The 20,149-nt window shown below is 35.9% G+C and overlaps 2 protein-coding genes across 2 annotated transcripts; both read left to right on the forward strand.

The window, feature by feature from the left end:
- The first annotated feature begins 5,022 nt into the window (after positions 1-5,022).
- On the forward strand, positions 5,023-14,736 carry LOC121266803 (RNA polymerase II C-terminal domain phosphatase-like 1). The gene is given in 18 exon segments (XM_041170628.1): positions 5,023-5,589; positions 5,592-5,830; positions 6,767-7,243; positions 7,645-7,855; positions 8,064-8,221; positions 8,295-8,365; positions 8,593-8,698; positions 8,795-8,878; positions 9,045-9,629; positions 9,737-9,800; positions 10,488-10,618; positions 10,717-10,770; positions 11,460-11,556; positions 12,111-12,313; positions 12,437-12,523; positions 13,152-13,217; positions 13,334-13,407; positions 13,747-14,736. Coding segments are annotated over 18 exon segments (2,847 nt in total). The 5' UTR covers positions 5,023-5,558; the 3' UTR covers positions 13,856-14,736.
- A 694-nt stretch (positions 14,737-15,430) lies between these two features.
- On the forward strand, positions 15,431-18,846 carry LOC121266804 (clathrin light chain 2-like). Its single transcript, XM_041170629.1, has 3 exons — positions 15,431-16,084; positions 17,960-18,113; positions 18,209-18,846. Exons 1-3 carry the CDS (start codon positions 15,699-15,701, stop codon positions 18,647-18,649), a joined length of 981 nt encoding a protein of 326 aa, XP_041026563.1. The 5' UTR covers positions 15,431-15,698; the 3' UTR covers positions 18,650-18,846.
- Positions 18,847-20,149: the final 1,303 nt, after the last annotated feature.

Here is a 20,149-nt window from a genome sequence, read left to right on the forward strand (position 1 = left end):
CCAGTCCAGAGAAATAATAAAAAAAAAAACCAATGAATCGGTAAACTGAACCTGACCGAATCGGTATCGAATTTGGTTTAATCTAGTACTAGTTTTATTTTTTTTTAAATCAGTTAAAATTGATCTGATTTCAATTTTTTTTTTTAAATCAGATCGGATCGAATTGAACCGTTTTATATATATATATATATATATATATATATATATATATATATATATTATAATTTTTTATATTGTATATAATTTTTATATATAATATATAATCATATATAAAATAGTTTTGTATTATAACATATTATAACATAAATTACTAATTAATATAATATTAATTTTTAAAATCTTATATCGCTATAATCTATTATATTAACAGTTATATTAATATTATATTACTATATATTATAATATATCACTATAGTCTATAATACATAATATATAATATAGTATATTAAAATTAAAAAATCGGATCGAACTGAACCGGAACCAGTAAAACAGGAAGTACCGGTTTGGTTTTACCGGTTTAGAGGAGTAATTGGTTCTTGAAAATTTAAAACTGGTGCATACCGGTTAGATCCCAAATTTTGTCAAAAAACCGAATCAAATTAGATCGGCTACATTCCTAATAATTGTAGAATGCGCAAACACTACACAATCTTTTTAAAAAAAAATAAAAATAAATACATAAATCACATGATAACAAAAAATTAATTTTTTAATAATGAACTCCACTCTTATACTCCATGACTGTATCTAACATTACTCCAAATAATATAAGGAAAATGATAGCATGACTCTCAAATTGCTTACCAAATGTGTCTAGTTATATATATTTTTTTCCCTTAATGATTAAGGAAATGATTATTAGTGGATTTATATTTATATTTATATTTTTTTCTAATGGTTAAGGATGTTTAAAAATTACTTCAGTTTGGATTAAAAAAATATATCATTTCATCTTATATTACATATTTTTTAAATTTTTACACAAAATACAATAACAATTCAATTTTTTAAAATTTTAAAATAATAATAATATTAAAAAATAATATTATAATAATATTTTATTTAATATCTTAACTTTCATCTCAACTCACCGTATAAAAGAAAAGAAAAAAAAAACTCATTTGCACTTGTACCTAGCGTTGTCCATAATTTACAAAGTTTGATATTGACTTTTCTGTCGGCATCAGAGTTGTAAGTTTTGTTGATTTTCCATTCCAAATCAAGTGGTAATGGTTAGGTCGAAAATAGTTGCAATAAATAAAGTCAGCAAAATTTAAAATTTATTAAATAGGAAAAATAATATTTAAAAAGAGATCCCAAAACATCAAATTGGCTATCTCGTGAAGGCTGAAGCTGTTACGAAGGATAAACGATTAATTTAAGGCATTTATAATGTTGAAGTGGGTGGGAATGTTTCGAAATTAAGGTATCAACTGAGAGAACTTGTTGCTATACACATGAACTTTTTTTTTTCTCACAAGTTAAGTATTGTATAGATAAATTAAACGGTAACAAGGATATAAGATTTAGTAGAGTGGAAGTCCCTAACAATCATCCAAAACACAACAAAAATAACACTAAAAATAAAAATAAAAAAACGGGTTATTAAGCCAAAAGCTTGACTTCAAAGTTCAATTCAATCCTACAGGGGATGCCGCTTTAAAGCAGTTTTAATATAGCTTAATAAACAGACTATAAACTTATGATTAAAAACCACAGTCGAGAGGGGTGCGTCGTATTTTATTGATTCGTCCCAACTGTAAGAGACTATAATGATCACATCGTCTTGATCGATGGTTAGGAAAAGCAAGAACACAGAAGAATAGCAACTTGAAGATGATCTAATACACCGGCGAAGGACCACCACCAATAGTGGTGGCGTGTCCCACTGAGAAAAAAATGAGCACATGGATTTGAAAGATTCAAAACCGCTAGCCCTGATGGTGCCATGCATGGTGGCGGGAAACTCCCTTTAGTGTGGCAACGCATGAGCCACACGCGTCAATCGGTTGGACAGATTTCTTCCACCGTCCAACAAATCGATGGTTGGGAATTCCTTTAGAGGGGTGAGTGGCAGTCATATATGACCAGCAAGCAGTAGATCGAAACTTCTTGGTACTATCACCGAACAAAGTAAAAAAAAAATTAGAAATAAACCTATAAACAGGGTCTGGGCGAGTGAAAGGGAGGAGGAGACGAAACCCCTCCCCCTTGGGCAGAGATACTGAAATGACGGGACGTGGGTAGAGAGAAAAGTCTAAGAGGGAGAAAATGGAGAAAAAAATAGGACACATGGACATTTTACTACAACGATAGACTGTCATTAGATATAATTAAGTATTTTTTAAGATAGCTAAGCTCTAACTGCCGCTATGTTACAAACAATTGAATTTGTTTATCATTTAGATAGATTACGCATTTCTTAACACATGCCTCTCAAGTCTTTTTGCCCTTACTGTATTTAAGGCCAACTTTTATCTACCTAATTCCAATACTTTTATCTACCTAACTCCAATATTGTTACTCTCTCTCTCTCTCTCTCTAAACAAAGCCAACATATTCCTCCCCCTCCCTTTCCCCTTTCCTCTTTCCTATCCCTCTATAGTTTATTTTATTTATTTTTTTAAAATAATTACACAACGATTGTATAATTCACAATTATAAATATATTTTCTCATACATCTAAAAATTTTTCCATTACCTTTCTCTTTCCAATAGGTCGAAAATGTTCAGATCTACTGCCCTTCAATCACCAAGCGACGACACATGCCAATCCACCAAACTCCTTGGCTGCCGATGTTCAAGAAGCTGTCAAGATCACCGCCATCAAACAAGCGCATGAAGCACACACGCCGTTCAACCTGCACGTGAGTTTCACACGCAGTTGCGTAACCACGTATCTAATGAGTACACATGGGCCACCGGAGAGATAATTGGCCTTTAATATTCAGGATAGGCCGCTCACCACCTTCACCCACAACGAGTGTTCTCATGCACCCTCGCAAAGTGTGTGCGCCTTTTGGTGCTTACCATAGATCGAAACTTTTCGATTCTATCAATCACGTTATGGTTTTGTTTTTCTTAAATGAGAACATAGATATAATGGACGTGGAAATCTCCAGTAAAAGCATCAAAATAGTTGGTTGTAGAGTGCTGTAATTGGGGTCTTTAATCTCAACCCTTTGGTTAACTCATTTGGACCACAAAAAGCCACCTTCGACGGTCCCTTCCATAGCAAGAGCAAGAAACATGGCCAATGATCTTTGGTCCATGCAAGTAACGTAATGAGTAGAAGTTGGAACCTGGTCCAGTCCCATTGTACATTTCTGATTGGAATTAGTAGCTAATACCATTTGTAATGTCCAAATAAATAATAAACAACGTGTGGATCAATACAAAAAAAAAACACTCATAAATATTATTGTGGATCAATAAACAACGTTCTCACTACGCCAAGTTCATTATAAGTGAGACTTGAGCACCTTTACACCATTTCAGTCAAGAGTACTACACCCAATCCCTAGCGAGAGATCTCAATGTCATAAATACGATGTTATGACGTAGAAAATATAGTCTCCCATCTCATATTGGTGTGTTATGCTTGGTCTTTTACATTTCTTTCTCTCTTTCTTTTTTATCCTCACATATCATACAACATATTTATTTTAATTTTATTTACTATTTTTTGGGTTTTATTCTTTTTAAACTAATTGAATTATTCTACTCATCATCCATACACTACATATTTAGTAAGAGAACAAAAATAAATAAATACGATGTGTGGAGATGATAAATAGAATTTTTTATATACAATTCAACTTTGATACTTGTATAAATCCCGATTACTGTCCAATTTGCTTTGAAAATTTGGTGAAGTTAAAGAACCCGTTTAGATAGTAAGATGAGATGAAATGAAATGAGTTAAAATGATTTATGAATAGTAGTGTGATTTTATCTTCATCATATAAAAACAGTTGGTTTGAATAGTTAAGAACTTCTTAAAAGACATATATTATTGCAAATGAAATTTGATGGTTTTATAAATTTTATCTTTGTAAATGAAATTTTATAAATTTGCTTGAAATTCTATCAAAATTTAGCCTTTACTTATAAAATTTTCCCAAAATCATTTACATACCATCTAATTTTCGCAAATTTGGCTTATAATCACATAAATATTAGAAATATAAATTCATATACGCTATGTTGTTATTAAATTCGGATGAAGCCTATCTAAGAAGTAAGAACATAGTTAAGAAAAAAATAAAACAAAAATCTTGACATCTGTTACTTAGGAGAAGAATAGTATTTGTTTTTATTTATTTTTCGTGTACTTTTATAGTAAATAAGAGAATGTTTGAATACAGAGATTGAGACATTAAGTTCTCAAAATTATAAAGATTTCTTATAATTTCATTCTCAAACATAACTTAAATAAAAGATATTTTTTAATTTTAAATATTAACATTTTTCATGTAAATATTATCTAATTATTATCAAAACATAAAAATCAAGACAATTTTTATAAATTATAAAATAAAGTATAAAAATCAATACAATTTTTACAAATTTAAAATAAAAATAATATTAAAGAACTAGATTCAAATAATTTGTTTCTAATAATTTGTTTGCTTTATAATATTTTTACGCAATTTTTTCTTTTTTTTTTCTCATATATTATAAAATATATTAATTAAAAATAAATAATTTGTACAAATTTTAAATAGTAAATTTCATCTAAAAATAAATGTAAAAACCTATACTTTATTAGCAAGTTCGTGTGAACTCTAAAAAAAAAAAGTTCGTGTGAACGGTCAAACAGAATGCGCAATCACACATCAATATAATCGGCCAGGCAATCAGAGCCCGCCACGTAGCAAAATTTGCCCAAATTGACCTTATTCACGTACATCTGAAATTTTCCCTCACTTACATCCCTGCTTTTTTCAACGCGTGAGAAACCCAACCCAGGCAATACATTCTTGATGTTCAGAATTCCAGACTGAAATTATAGGGTTATACGAATATACAACATTTTGCAAGGGGGCGAAAGAATCCACAAATTGGAAATCTGCCCCCAACCACTATTCTCTCTGATTTGCCTTTTCTAATTTAATTTAATTTCTTTTAATTATCTTTGCCTCGCGCAGTGGAGTGCTATTTTTGACCTTTCGCTTTCTGGATCTAGGGTTTCGCTTTAGACAATTCATTTCTCCTCCTCCAGCATCACCACCACCACCACCATCATCACAATCAAATCAAAACCCTAGCTCAATCATTTATTGCTTCCGAGACGAAAATCGAATCGGAGATCGCTTAGGGTTTTTTTGGATCGTCTTCATCATCAGCAATCAGATCTAATTGTTTTCCAGGAAAAAACCCTAAATTTTCTCTGAATGATCTGGGATTTTTACTTTTGTTTGTTAAACTCCAAAAAATAGGATCAAATCTAAAGCATTCTTGAGACGATGATGATATTGAGTTTCACAAAGAAATTGATGAACAATCTGAGCCCCACCAAAGAGTAAGATTTTGACTATTTTGGTTTTCGGCGAGAAATGGATATGTATAAGGCGGAGGTGTATCAAGGGAAGAGTTACTGGGGGAGGTAGAGATGTACCCTGTAGGGAACAACAACGACAACCCGATGATTGAAGCGAAGGAAATCAGAATAAGTTACTTTTCGCAAGCGAGTGAGAGGTGTCCACCACTGGCAGTGCTCCATACCATTGCATCTAGTGGGATTTGCTTCAAAATGGAATCAAAGTCCTCGCAGTCACAGGACTCGCCGCTCTATCTTTTGCACTCATCATGTTTCAAGGAGAACAAGGTATAAGCACAACTCCACAAAATAAATAAAATCTAAAAAACGAGAAAACTACTGAAACTCCAATTTTAAATCTCAGAAGAAAAAATTAAAAATAAAGGAAGGAAATTCAGATTCTAAATGAACACTGTTAATCTTGCTGAGGACCCCGAGAAGAATTAACAACGACCCGTCTTGAAGTTATTATGATTTTTTTAACGCTTTTAGAGAACCAATTTTGCCCAAGATTTATGAGAACTGTCTGAACTTTGAACTTTCAAATTCTGAATTTCAAACCCAGGTAATTTGAGAACTCTCTGAAGTCTGAGCTAGTTGATGCTGCAACAAATATATGAACTTCTTGTGTAGGACTGAACTGACTGGTATATTAAGACTTGCTTTGAACTTGTTAACCTGGGTAACGTGGTCGAAAAACTCTGACGCTAAGAATATAACACATGGTGACAACTTTTTGTCACGAGTCTTTCTAAAAGCGTGGTTTAGGATTTGCTATTAGTCTTCCTGAAAATGTGGTTGAGGATTACGTTTTTGGCACAATTTCGGTTTTTACTGCATTTGAGAAGAATGTTGAAAGATGACTCTGGAACTCTGCAAAACAAGTCTTCAATATCTAGTTCTGAGAATATAGCTCAGAACATTGGAACAACAAGCAACTTTGTGGCTCTGATTTCATTATGTGAAGTGCATAACAATTTAGGAAATAGACGGGGTTATCCAGGAAACTATTTCCTAAAATTCCTTATGGATGGCTTGAGAGAAACATTGTGTTATCTATATGTCCTTCCTGTATATACTTTTTGTTTTTTGTGTGATCCTTTCTTCCCTACAGGACATTTGATATAAATAACTTGCACAGATTTAAGTTCTTCCTTGATTCTCTTGCTTGGGTGTGGATGGTTTTTGTGAATGTTAACAATGATTGCTATATGGCATCTACAGACTGCGGTAATAGCAGTAGGAGGGGAGGAACTTCATTTGGTTGCTATGTCTTCGAGGAATACTGACAAACAGTATCCATGTTTCTGGGGATTCAATGTTGCATCAGGACTTTATGATTATTGTCTCGTCATGCTGAACCTTAGATGTCTTGGAATAGTATTTGATCTTGATGAAACGCTCATAGTTGCAAATACAATGCGCTCATTTGAGGATAGGATTGATGCCCTACAGCGGAAAATAAACAGTGAAGTGGACCCACAACGCATCTCTGGCATGGTGGCAGAGGTCAAGCGTTATCAAGATGACAAGCATATATTGAAGCAATATGCTGAAAATGACCAGGTTGTTGAAAATGGAAAGGTGATAAAAAGTCAGTCTGAGGTTGTTCCAGCCGTGTCAGATAACCATCAACCTATTGTTCGGCCAATTATACGGTTACAGGAGAAGAACATTATTCTGACTCGCATCAATCCACAGGTATGTAATTGGAATAGGCACTCTTGCTGAAATTCTTTTTACTTATATTAGATGGTGGTTCATGATGTTATGGACTTCCTACCAGATGCTTGGAGTGATTGGTTTCTGCAATATCCACTTGATGGTGGACATGCATTTAGACGTTTAGGTTATATTTATTATTTTACAATGCACCAATAAAAAAAAAATGATTATTTTACAATGTAAGAGCCTCGTTAGAATTAGTTGGTCCAAGTAATGTTTCTTTTTCCTGATATTTTTCAGGATTTGCATAGCCTCTTTTCATTTTTAGTGTGAAGTAGGTATTTCCTTTGTATATGTCCTGTGTACTTGGGCTTTGCCTATTCATGGTAATAAAATTTCTTATGAACTATAAGAAAATGTTTCTTTTTCCTCTATAGATTCGTGATACAAGTGTTCTTGTGAGGTTGAGACCTGCATGGGATGATCTCCGGAGCTACTTGATAGCACGAGGGCGCAAGCGTTTTGAGGTTTATGTTTGCACAATGGCTGAAAGGGATTATGCTTTAGAAATGTGGAGGCTTCTTGATCCAGATTCAAATTTGATAAACTCCAAGGAATTATTGGCTCGCATTGTCTGTGTCAAGTCTGGTAAGTGAAATGATCTGTGCAAACAGCTTCCAGTTCTGTCCAGCTCATTAAGAGAAGCTAATTACGTATTGTCTGTAACGAGCCATTAGGCAAGAAAAAAAAAGCCATTATATTTCTGCATTTTTGTTATTTTTGCCTGAAATTGTTTGAATTAGCTAGTTCATTTCCCTATGATGCTCTGCCTATTGCTTCTATGTTAAACTAATAGGTTCAAGGAAGTCACTGTTCAATGTCTTTCAAGGTGGCTTATGCCATCCTAAGATGGCATTGGTCATTGATGATCGCTTGAAAGTGTGGGATGAGAAAGACCAACCACGGGTCCATGTTGTTCCTGCATTTGCTCCATACTACGCTCCCCAAGCTGAGGTATCCGCCAATTGCATTTGACTATGTGTGCAAATGCACCCTAGAGACTCACTTTCTGAATTTTATGTTGTAGGCTAATAATGCTATACCTGTTTTGTGTGTGGCGAGAAATGTTGCCTGCAACGTTAGAGGTGGTTTTTTCAAGTAAGAATACTAAGTCCCAACACACGTTCAACATCAATTAATCGTTATTACTTATAAAAAAAAAATCAATTAATTGTTATTGTTGGAACTTTTTTTTTTTTTTTTTTATAATGTTATTGTTGGAACTTAAGGTTTGAGAAAGTAAATGCTGGTCCTCCTATATATATTCAGTACATATATATGATATTGTTTGTTTTGCGTGACTTGACCTTCATATCTGATGACAGGGAATTTGATGAGGGTCTTCTACAAAAGATTTCTGAAATTGCTCATGAAGATGATATTAAAGATATTCCTTTTCCACCTGATGTGAGCAATTATTTAGTCTCTGAGGTTAGTCAGGACAAAATTCATTTACGCTGGTTCTTATGTTTGTGTTTTATGAGTTATTCAGATTTCTTGTTACCTATAAAAAAACTTTTCATGCAGGATGATGCTTCTGCTTCAAATGGCAACAGAGATCCACTTTCTTTTGATGGCATGGCAGATGCTGAAGTTGAAAGAAGACTGAAGGTATGCTGAGTTCTGAATTGATGTGTGTATTTGGAATTCAATAAAATTAAGGCAAAAAGATATCCATTCCTTCAAGGCATGCTTATGGGGGTCTTGATGTTAATATGTAGAATTTTATCTGTGCTTTCAAGATAAAATTTGTTTTATTTTTCCTTCTTCCATTCAGGATGCAATATCTGCTTCTTCAACAATCTCTTCAGCAGTTGCTAATCTAGTTCCAAGGCTTGTTCCTGCTCTTCAGAATACAATAACATCAGCATCTAGCTCAATTCCACTTACAACAACTCAAGTTTTGTCACACTTTCCCAGCATTCAGTTCCCTCAGCCGGCTTCACTTGTTAAACCAGCTGGCCATATTGGGCCCCAAGAACCAAGCTTGCAAAGTTCTCCTGCTAGAGAAGAGGGTGAGGTACCAGAATCAGAATTAGATCCTGATACAAGGCGGAGGCTACTCATATTGCAACATGGGCAAGATACAAGAGAGCATGCATCAACTGAACCCCAATTTCCTGTCAGACCTCCAATTCAAGTTCCTGCTCCCCGGGTGCAATCACGGGGTGGCTGGTTTCCAGTGGAGGAAGAGATGGGCCCACAACAGCTGAGCCGAGCAGGAGCCAAAGAATTTCCCTTAGATCCAGAATCAATGCATATTGAGAAGCATGGACCTCATCATCCTCCTTTTTTCCCAAAGGTTGAGAGTTCAATTAATTCTGATAGAGTTCTTCACGAAAATCAAAGATTGCAAAAAGAGGTGATTGTTACTTGGTGTTGTTCTGGCTTTATACTTCTGTTTCAGTGCTGCAAGGTTTAACGTACTTGTGACTGGTGTATGAATCTCATAAGATTATTTATTTGCAGGCATTTCATAGAGATGATCGGTTGAGATTGAACCATACACTGTCCAGTTATCATTCTTTCTCAGGTGAGCTATTTCACAAAATTGCATACTGAGGCGAATCTTACTGGTTTTTTTCATTGGTGGGTTTGCAGCTTACTATTTTGAATGTCGCCGAATCCCAAAGGATCTGAACTCACCTACATGTCTCTATGAAATTAAAGCTTATTAAAAACAATTCACCTTTGCACATAAAAAGGTTTGACAATGATGTCTAATAAAAATTTTAAGCATCATAGATTCATAGCCTGTATACACGGGCATCACTTACTAGAAAAAGTTTGTTTACAGGAGCATTAATGAATGAGATATTCTTAAACATGCCAAACTCGATTTTTGAAGTCTTGAATGAATCCTACTGTTGAAAAGGGATACCTATTACTAATCTTAAACCGTGGGATAACTGAATTAGGTTCTTATTAGTTGCTGTTCCCTTTAGAATTTCTTTGATTGTCTGTCCGAATAAGGCTTTTATCAGATGATTTACCATATAGAATTTTGTTGATACTATTTTAAAAGATTTTCCGAATCTGAATTCATACATAAATAGAAGCTTCTTGGCTCTTGAGTCTTGACTTTCTTGAGTAATGGATATCAGAGCTTTTAAAGATGTTGATTTATGCTCTGCAACATTTCAATTGGTGGTTCTTTTTACTCTCTCTTTGGAATTTATTATCACGTCTGCTGTTATATTATGCTGATGCCATTTTGAAGGTGAGGATATTCCATTGAGTCGACCATCTTCCAGCAACAGGGATCTAGACTTCGAATCTGGACGAGGTGTTCCAAATGAAGAAACTCCAGCTGGAGTCTTACAGGATATCGCAATGAAGTGTGGAACCAAGGTAATTGGAAAGAGATTTATTATGACTTGGTCCTATGTGCATGTTGAGTTCCATCTAAGTTCCATTTTTTCCCCTCCTGTTTTTAATGGGACTGATAGGTGGAGTTCAGACCAGCTTTGATTGGTAGCATGGAATTGCAATTTTCCATGGAGGTATTTTAATTCTTTACCCCCCAAAATCTTTAATTTTTTTTTTTTACCTATAAAAAAAATCTTTAATTTCTTTTTAGTTTTGAGGATATAATCTCTGTATTTTCAGTTATGAATGTATAGTTTTTTTTTTTTTTTTTTGGGGGGGGGGGGGGGGGGGAAGGAGTTGAGGTCATATTTGCCTGACTGGCAAGCTTTTTGAATAAAAAATTTCAGTCCTTTGAGTTGTTGATGCAATACATTTAAGAAGTAAGGTTGGAAATATAATTTAATGAAAGCGAGATTAAAGGGCCCATTCTCATTAAATATGATGCCATGTAGCATTTATTGAACAATATTTGTCATCCTTCATTTACCTATCCTAAAATTATTTGTCACTCCTAATGCTTGATGTTATGAAGCTAATAATTTCGCTTACAAAGCTTACGCAAAATAAATCCACACTTTTGTGATACCCAATTATAAACCGGCCAAATTTTTATTATGATTTGGCCTATTCAAACGAGGGCTGAGTTCTCCTTAGTGGAGCTAGATATTGGACTTGTAAAACTGATGGTTTAGTTCAGAGCTAAATACCACCTTGATTCTTTCAGCAATGGTGTTTCCTCTTTCATAATGACCCGATTATGTTGTCCATTTCTTTGTTGTGAGATGACATGCTTGATAAGTCATCCCCAAATTGTTTTTTGTAGGCTTGGTTTGCAGGGGAAAAAATTGGTGAAGGGATTGGTAGAACGAGGAGGGAAGCGCAACGTCAGGCTGCCGAGGGTTCTCTTAAGAACTTGGCTAGTAAGATTTCTTGTTTTTTATATTTATGTTGACTGAAGCAGAGCTTGGGCTCTATTACTTGGTGCTCATCTCTTGAGATGGTTTTATAATGGTATACTAAAAACCCCTAGGGGTTGGCTCAAGTGGTAAAGGCCTTGGGCTTGGGGGTATGCTCCCCAGGTTTGAGGTTCAAATCCCCTTAGGTGCAAACAATCTCTAGGGGTCATCGGACTGGGAGCTTTTCTCTTTAAATTACCCGAGGTGCACTTGTGGGAAACTCCTTGCGGAGGGCCTGTGCACCCCCGAGATTAGTCAGGATGCTGTTCCTAGACACCCAGTGCCAATAAAAAATAATAATAATAATGGTATACGCCATATTATTTGGTGATTATATCATGAGCTGATTTGGTGCTCATATCATACAATGGATATCAATCTCATGTTTGTTGTACATTGCTACATCTGGGCCTTTTTTACTTGGTTTCATTGGGGAAATCTTGTTGAAATATGTTAAGTTTTTTTCTCATGGCATTTCCCTTTTGTGATCCTGACCATTTCATACATTTCGCCCACAGATGTATATATTCATGGGGATTGGAGTATTCTAAATGCAAATGGCAATGGTTTTTTGGGTAGTGTGAATTCTTTTGGGGATCAGCCATTGTCCAAAGAGGAGCCTGTCTCATTTTCAGCTGCATCTGAACCATCTAGGCCTCTCGACCCTCGGTTGGAAGGCTCTAAGAAGACAATGGGTTCGGTCTCTGCACTGAAAGAATTAGTAAATTCACAAGAACTCAAGCATCTTTGATTTTCACATTCATTACTTGTCGGAAAGAGTTGGAATTTTTTTTTTAATGATTATTCATGTGCTCTATCTTTTTGCATTTTTAACTTCTTTCAGTGCACAATGGAAGGCCTCGATGTGGCTTTTCAACCTCGGCCACCACCTTCTGGTAATTCAGTTCAGAATGATGAAGTCTATGCACAGGTTTGCATTAGCAAGATTATTTTCATTGAAGTTTGGGAATGCTTCTGTAACAAGTTTTAATATTATACTTCTGTGAATTATGGAATGTTCCTTTTTTCCTCCCTTTCTGAAATCTTAGGCAAACTCGGTGGGACACAATGACTTATTGTGAGGCTCTTTTACAAAAATACAATGATATTTTTGTTTAAATATTGAATCAGGCAGTCTTTGAGCTAGCATGCCTTTTCTAAATACTTAGGGCTTTGCTGTAGCCAAGCTTACTGCTAGCTTATCTGCTTGAGCCAAGCTTTGACAGCGACTTCTCTTATTATGTTTTATATCCTTATTTTTTCTTGTACTCTGGACCTATTTATCTGTTCATGAGATGCATATATGTCCTGGATTTCATTCCCTCAAGTGATCTATTTATGTACATCTTATAGTCATTTTTCTGGTTAGCCATCTATGGATGGATGTGGATGAAAATTCATATTAGCCTGCAAGTGGTAATAAATTGAAATTGAGGAGCCGCATTTGCAGTGTGGGAGTTTAAGCAACTCTATTTGAGGGTTATTCATGGCCATTTTTTTTATACATGTTCCATGCTTGATTCTAAGAACCTCTATTCTGTATTGATGCTTTTCTTCAGGTTGAAATAGACGGTCAGGTCTTAGGGAAAGGGATCGGTCTGACATGGGATGAGGCTAAGATGCAGGTATGTTTACTAATATAGGAAAATTTAGCTTGAAGGGATTCACATTATCTCTTCTTCTGTACACACCTATATTTTTTCATGTATTTCGCCAACCACCTTGACATGTTTTTCCTCAGGCTGCTGAAAAGGCACTTGGAAGTCTAAGATCAATGCTTGGTCAATCTAATCCGAAGCGGCCGGATTTTTCTAGGTGTGTGATGTAACCAGTTGCCAGTGTTCAGTTCCTAATTTTTTTTATATAGAACATGTGTTTCAATGTTGAGGTGCGGCATGGCCTGCCACCCCCACAAATTATCAAAAATATTGTGATTTGGGGGAGGGTGGGGGGCCCAGGATATGTCCTGAAAATTCAGTGCTGTTATTTTGCCGTTCAATAACAGAACAAAAATAAAAGTAGTTCCTTCACAGCACTGCTATTTTTATTAGCTGGAATTCCATTTCTTCTGTATGAGCTTTGTTTTCCAGTTTTTCTTATTCTCTTTTCTCTATTCCTTTTTTCTTATTTGATGTTTTTGGCAATATGAACAAGGTCATTGCATGGGATTTCGAATAAACGTATGAAGCCGGAATTTTCACGAGTTCTGCAGCGGATGCCTTCTTCTGCTAGATATGCCAAGAATGCTCCTCCTGTTCCCTAAAGTGCATAGTACATTTTTTCTTCCCACTTCTTGGTATGGCTGCCGTTGGGACATTTTATGGTACATAACTAACTAAGAGACAGGCAAGGGCAGTTGAGATTCAGAACTGCCAATTGGCTATCTGCCCTCTATTCTTCTTAAGATCTCAGTGGAACTTCCACCGGAATATTGATCTTGTTGTGGCTTCATCTCCGATCCATTCGAAGGCATAGGGAGACACCAAAATGACTGCAGTCCGAGGTATTCATGTTTCCGGAGTTTTATTTGCTAGCTAATGAGGCCTTTTCTCCTCAAAATGTTTAGCGACCTCTCAAGGTGATAGAAGGTTGTACCATGTAGTCTTCCCCACTTTTTAATGTGGCCGATGCCGTCGGTGCCAATGTTTTTCTGCAAGCTGCATTGAGCTGGATTTATTTGCAGTGTACTGATATTTGTTTAAGCAGAAGAAAACAGAGATTTATTTGCGGTGTATTGACCAAGGGCGGCTTCCAGCCATGCTCGGAGTTGCTTAACATTCTAACCATGGTTAATTTCAGACTGTTCTTCTCTACTCAAATACCCACCTCTCTGAAGATACGGAATATGTTAATTTCAGAGTTCTGATATTTGGCAAAAATTCATAGCGATAGTGAACTGAGCCGATTAACTCTGCAGTTTCTTCACATGTAAGTATGGATTGGAGACCCCTTTTTTTTTGTTATGGTTTTTAATGACTTTTGAGTTTGATGAAGTTAGGTAGCGTTTCCTAAGGATGGATCACTGAGAAGTTTTTGCCAACCTCTTGGAATTTCTTTGATAAAATCTGATTATCCACCCGTATCTAGAACTGTACAATATTCATACGCTTATATTGAAATCGTTGCCACCCCATTTTGTGCTTATTTACTTCCAAATTCCCTCTCTTCCAATACGTCATTTCATTTGTCTCGTGTTTAAATGAGTAATTTTACGGACAACGGTGAAGTACGTAAAAATCACGTAATTATTTTGAAAAAGAATGGGGTATATTATTTAAAAATTAATTTTTTTCATATAGATTTCATATTTTATTTATTTTTTTAAAAATAATTATGTGGTAGTTGTACATTTTTAAAGTGATCCGCTTGGCAATGAATATAAAGGCTCTTACTCGTATCCAAAATTTTATTTTCAACTCCTTTTATTTTATTAATTCCTTAAGCACATGTCACATTAATAAACATAAAAAATTATATCGAACGGAATTCGTTTGTTTTTAAAGATAAAATGAAATGAGATAAGTTGAGATTAAAATTAAAAAATTAAATAAAATATTATTAAAATATATTTTTTAATATTATTTTTTTAAAGATTTGAAAAATTTAAATCATTTATTTTATTTTGTGTGGGGATATGAGAAAGTTATAACGGTCAGATAGGAAGTTTTCAAAATTTTTAAAATTTTAAATTTTAGTCTTAAAAACAAACAGGCTAAGAGATGTGTTTACACAGGATTGAGATTTTTAAAATTTTTCAATCCAATCAATATCTACAATTCGGAGAGATTTCATTGGTATTAAATGTTTATATCGTGTTTGGATGATGGAAAAATCTAGGAAATCTTTTCTCAGTTTACCCACAAAATTCTAAGCACGAGAGCTCAAGCCTCGAAGAAAATCAAATAAAAGTTAGGACGGGTACAAATCGATCCGCTTGGCAAGTCGATTACAGTCCATTCGTTCACTTTTCCGTGGCAAGTATATAAGAAGGTCGAGGGTAGTTTGTAAATTTGAAAGGCTCTCCAGTCAGCAAAAGCTTTTGCATTCCACAGATAGGGAGAAACATTTCTAGAGAGAGAAAGTGAGTGTTTATTAGAGAAAGAGAGATGTCTTCCTTCGACGCGTACGGAGAGGAGATGAACGTGAGCGCTTCAACTCGTCACTTCGTCGACGACCACGACGACGATAACTTTACTGGCGGCAGCTACGGATCCGGAGCCTACTCCAGCTTCCCAGCCGCCGCAGGAGACTTCTCCGGAGGATTTCCTGCGGAAGGTGACGTCGCCGTCAACCACGCATCTGCCTCGCCGGAGATATTTTCATTCGACGATCCAAATGCTGGCTACTCCCAGTCTCCGTACGATCCGATTCATGTGGAGAACGGAAATGGTTACGGCGTTGGTGACGATGTTTTTGTCTCGGATGGGCCCGTGCTCCCGCCGCCGAGTGAGATGGAGCATGAGGAAGGGTTCGCTCTTCGCGAATGGAGGCGGTGAGGATTTTAATTAGTTTCTTTTTTTTATATCGGATTTCTCTAAGAATTGAGTTGTTTGATTTGTTAACTTTCAGATCTAAGATGAATTTTGTTTCAATCTCCATAGATCTGTAATTATTTTGATCTCATTAGACAATTTCAACTTCTCAGAGTCTCTTCTTGTTCTTTCTTGGCTGTTCAGTTGATCCGGTGTTGCAACTGTTGCATCCAAGTGTACAATATTCGAAGTTGTGCTTTTTGCAGAGAAAGTAGGTGTTCATTTGATTTGATCGTCTATGAAAATATATTAAATCGAATTTAGCTCAGTTTTAGACAAGTGCAGTTTAATGTCTTTTTGGTATACTTTTTTGTTGAATGTTTAGTTGATGGCTTAATCTATTATGATCCAGAAGAGATAAAATATGGCATGCAGGCATGTACATGCACGATTTAACATGAAACCGTGTATCTAGTCTGTTTTTGTGCCACGCAGATTTCTTTTTCTTTTTTCTCTGCAAAGTTAGATCCGTATGTCACATATACTGCCGAGGGGTCTCTTCAGGATTAAATTTATTTTTTGAGGCTATGTGATATTCATTAGTCTAGCTTAGTAAGGATTCCTCACACGTAAGCAGCTGGAGTTGCTTTAAACATGATATAGGATCAGAAATATGAGAAAGATGTTTCATGATCCCGTTGAAGGAAATGTTATCCCCTCCCCCCTTCGAAGATGCCATCCAGTGTAAGGACAGAAATAAAAGCAGTCCCTTGTGTGTAACACCCATATATGGGAAGGTAGCGTGAAGGAGTTGTTGGCATTTATTTTTTCGTAAGTATCTGTTGGCATTTCTAATGATTCCAAGGAAGCTCCAATTGTAATTTTTTCAAGTCATTTCAGAGTATAAGAGCAAAGGTGGCTTGAGCTTTTATTTTTATGGGAAGATGATGAATGTAAACTTGGTGAATGAAATCCCATGTTACGTGGAGGAAAAAGTTCTTGCCATTTTATAACGATTTCAAGGAAACTCCAATCGTAATCTTGACTAATTTTTTTTTTTTTTTTCGAGATTATGTGGGGGGATTACTTGTGATGACAATGGACTCTTGAAGCGAGATGTTGGAACTTAAAATGTGTAGTACCATCGGTATTTCAGAGGTCGATTCCTGAATTACTTTGGGTCTTAGCCAAAGGGAAGGTAAAAGAGTACATACCTTGGGTTTATGTTTAGTTGGTTCCAAGTGGTTACAACTATGTCCTTGCCAACTGTAGGAAACCTTTTTTTATTTCTTGGATAAGTTAGGCAAACCTTGTTACTTTCTTTAACATTAGAAGTCTATCTTGGATGTTATGGAAGTGCTTTGATTCAAAGGATGGGTAGCATCTCGTGCGGGGAGGTCTTGAGATGTTATGTAGGATAGGATTTTGTGGGTCTTGGTACTTCCTTTGTTGGTCGAAAGGAAAAAGATTAAACCAATTTAAAGCTAATAACATCTGTAAACCAGCTGTGAGCCATTGGTATATTATATCCTTCAAGCAGAAGCATAGATCATCATTGCTTGGTGCCCAATTTTAGGTCTGCGACAGGTGCAGCATACCATTTTGTCCTATGTGTGGGTTCCATCCACATGTGGTAAATGAGGCAAGTTGCAAAGTTTATTTAGCGTATGCATAAAGGCAGACACTGGTGTAGCAGGAAAGAAAGGGGGTTAACTTTAGAAAAGTCAGTTGTCTGATACAATAATTTGTTTGATATGTTTTTTGTTTTTAATAGGGAACACCCTCTATGTTATTTACTTATTTTAAATGTGAAGATATTTCTGTCTTTCTAAATTATATTGGAATTACTTTCAATTAAATTTAAGGAAGGACGAACCATGAATTTGCTGGTGCAGTCAAAATGCCATTCAACTTGAGGAGAAGGAGAAGAGGGAGAAAGAAATGAGAATCCAAATTATTATAGAAGCTGAGGAGTATATGCAAGCTTTTTATGAGAAAAGGAAGCTGAACCTTGAGAGTAATAAGGTCAACAACAGAGAACGGGAAAAGGTAAATGTTGAAGTGCTTCTAACCTAGCCACCCTATTTTCTGCTCTGGTTATGGTTTTCTCAATGCTTGACTATCGGTGTCTCTCTCTGGCGCAGTTATACTCAGCTAATCAAGAGAAGTTTCATAAAGATGCAGACAAACAGTACTGGAAAGCAATAGCAGAGCTCATTCCCCATGAGATCCCAAACATTGAGAAGAAAAGAGGCAAGAAAGATCAGGACAAGAAGCCATCAATCACAGTTGTGCAGGGCCCAAAGCCTGGGAAACCCACTGATCTTTCAAGGATGCGCCAAATACTGGTGAAGCTAAAACACACGCCTCCTCCCCACATGATAACTCCCCCATCTGCACCTGCTAAGGATGGCAAAGACCGGAAGGGAGTAAAAGATGCCAAAAATGGAAAAGACGCAACTCCAAATGCAACTGGATCTGCAGCTGGAGGAGAGCCGGGTTTACCAAACAAAGATGCCACCTCTAATGATACTCCTCAAGCTTCCAAACAAGAAGCTCCTGCCGAGGAACAGTCTGCAGCATAACCATAGCAGTATGAAGTGCTTTGGTCCGTACACGTTTTCTTTTTATTTGTTGTACTTCATCTTGCTTCCTCTTCGTTTTGAATATGTTTTGTGTAATAGTTGTGTCCATTCTATTCAGCTTTCAGTGGAACCCACTTTTTGGATTGCTTGTTGCTATGTTATGAATGGGATTGGAAGTAGTCATTGATTTCACGGTATTTTACCATGTTACTACACTTTTTGTACTAACATTATGTCTAGCTTTGGCAAGGATCAAATTGATTGTGCTGTGCGCATACTCATTTGTTTTGATGCTATGAACTGATTATCCAAAGGTTTACATTATGTAACATGACAATATGGTACGGCTTTCTTCTATGTTGGAAGTGCTTCAAGCCAAAGAATCGTATGTTGTGTGTTCACAGGTTTAATCATGTCGGCACCAAAGGAAATAGAAGAAGATAATGAGTCTGCTCTAACCCAATCCAAAGCCCAAAAAATAAAAATATAAAAAAATAAAAACAATATAAAACCGATATGTATCTAGTGGACAGATACATATCATCAAATGACGTCTTCTTTCACGTGGTCTTGACTGGATAGATTCTTAATATCATCAAAATGAAAAAATCATTTCCGGATGTATGGCAAAAGAGAATGCTTCGTTTTGTTCGAATCATTGGTCTATCATGTTGGATTGTGGCACTCTCCAAAAAAGGCATCAATATTTCAAATTTGAAAATATGTAGCTGAAATGTGAAGAATTTGTGGACAGGGTTAGACAATGGTGGTCCTCATATTAGATACAAGGTATTCCTAGCTTTACCTTTGCGGGTAAACTGAAAGCTCCAAAAAAAGATTTAAAACTCTGGAACATGTAGTCGTTTGGTGATATAAGGGAACACAAGAAAAGCAAGGTGATGGAGATCCATGAGTTAGAGAGGATACAAGAGGATCAGACTCTTATACAAGAAGAATTAGCTCGGAAGACAGTGCTGGTCGCAAATCTTGAGAGGATTATTTTATTAGAAGAGATTTATTAGCGTAAAAAATAAGAGTATTGTAGTTAAAGGAAGGAGATTGAAGCACGAAGTTCTTCCACATAATAGCTAACTCTCACGGGAGAACCAACAACATTGAGATGCTAAAAATTGATGGTGTTCATTGTAGGGAAGAGCAAGTGATTCACAATCATGTAATTTATTTCTTTGAGCAGTTACTTACCAAGTAGGTGGGATGGCGGCCTACGTTTGATGGGCTTGGTTTTGACTCCATTAAGCCGCATGATGTTTGTTGGTTGGAGAGACCTTTTAAGGAGGCGAAGGTTTACGAAGTAGCGAGGAAAATGGTTAAAAACAAGGCACTGGGTCCTAATAGTTTTTCTATGAGCTTCTTTCAAACATGTTGGGACGTGTTAAAAGATGATCTTATGAGAGTGTTTCAAGAACTTTTCTCGACTGGAAAATTTGAGAAAAGCCTTAAAGTCACTATTCTCGCATTGATACCGAAAAAGGTTGGGGC

Source organism: Juglans microcarpa x Juglans regia, chromosome 5S (assembly GCF_004785595.1).
Source record: "Juglans microcarpa x Juglans regia isolate MS1-56 chromosome 5S, Jm3101_v1.0, whole genome shotgun sequence".
In the NCBI taxonomy this organism is placed as follows: domain Eukaryota; kingdom Viridiplantae; phylum Streptophyta; class Magnoliopsida; order Fagales; family Juglandaceae; genus Juglans; species Juglans microcarpa x Juglans regia.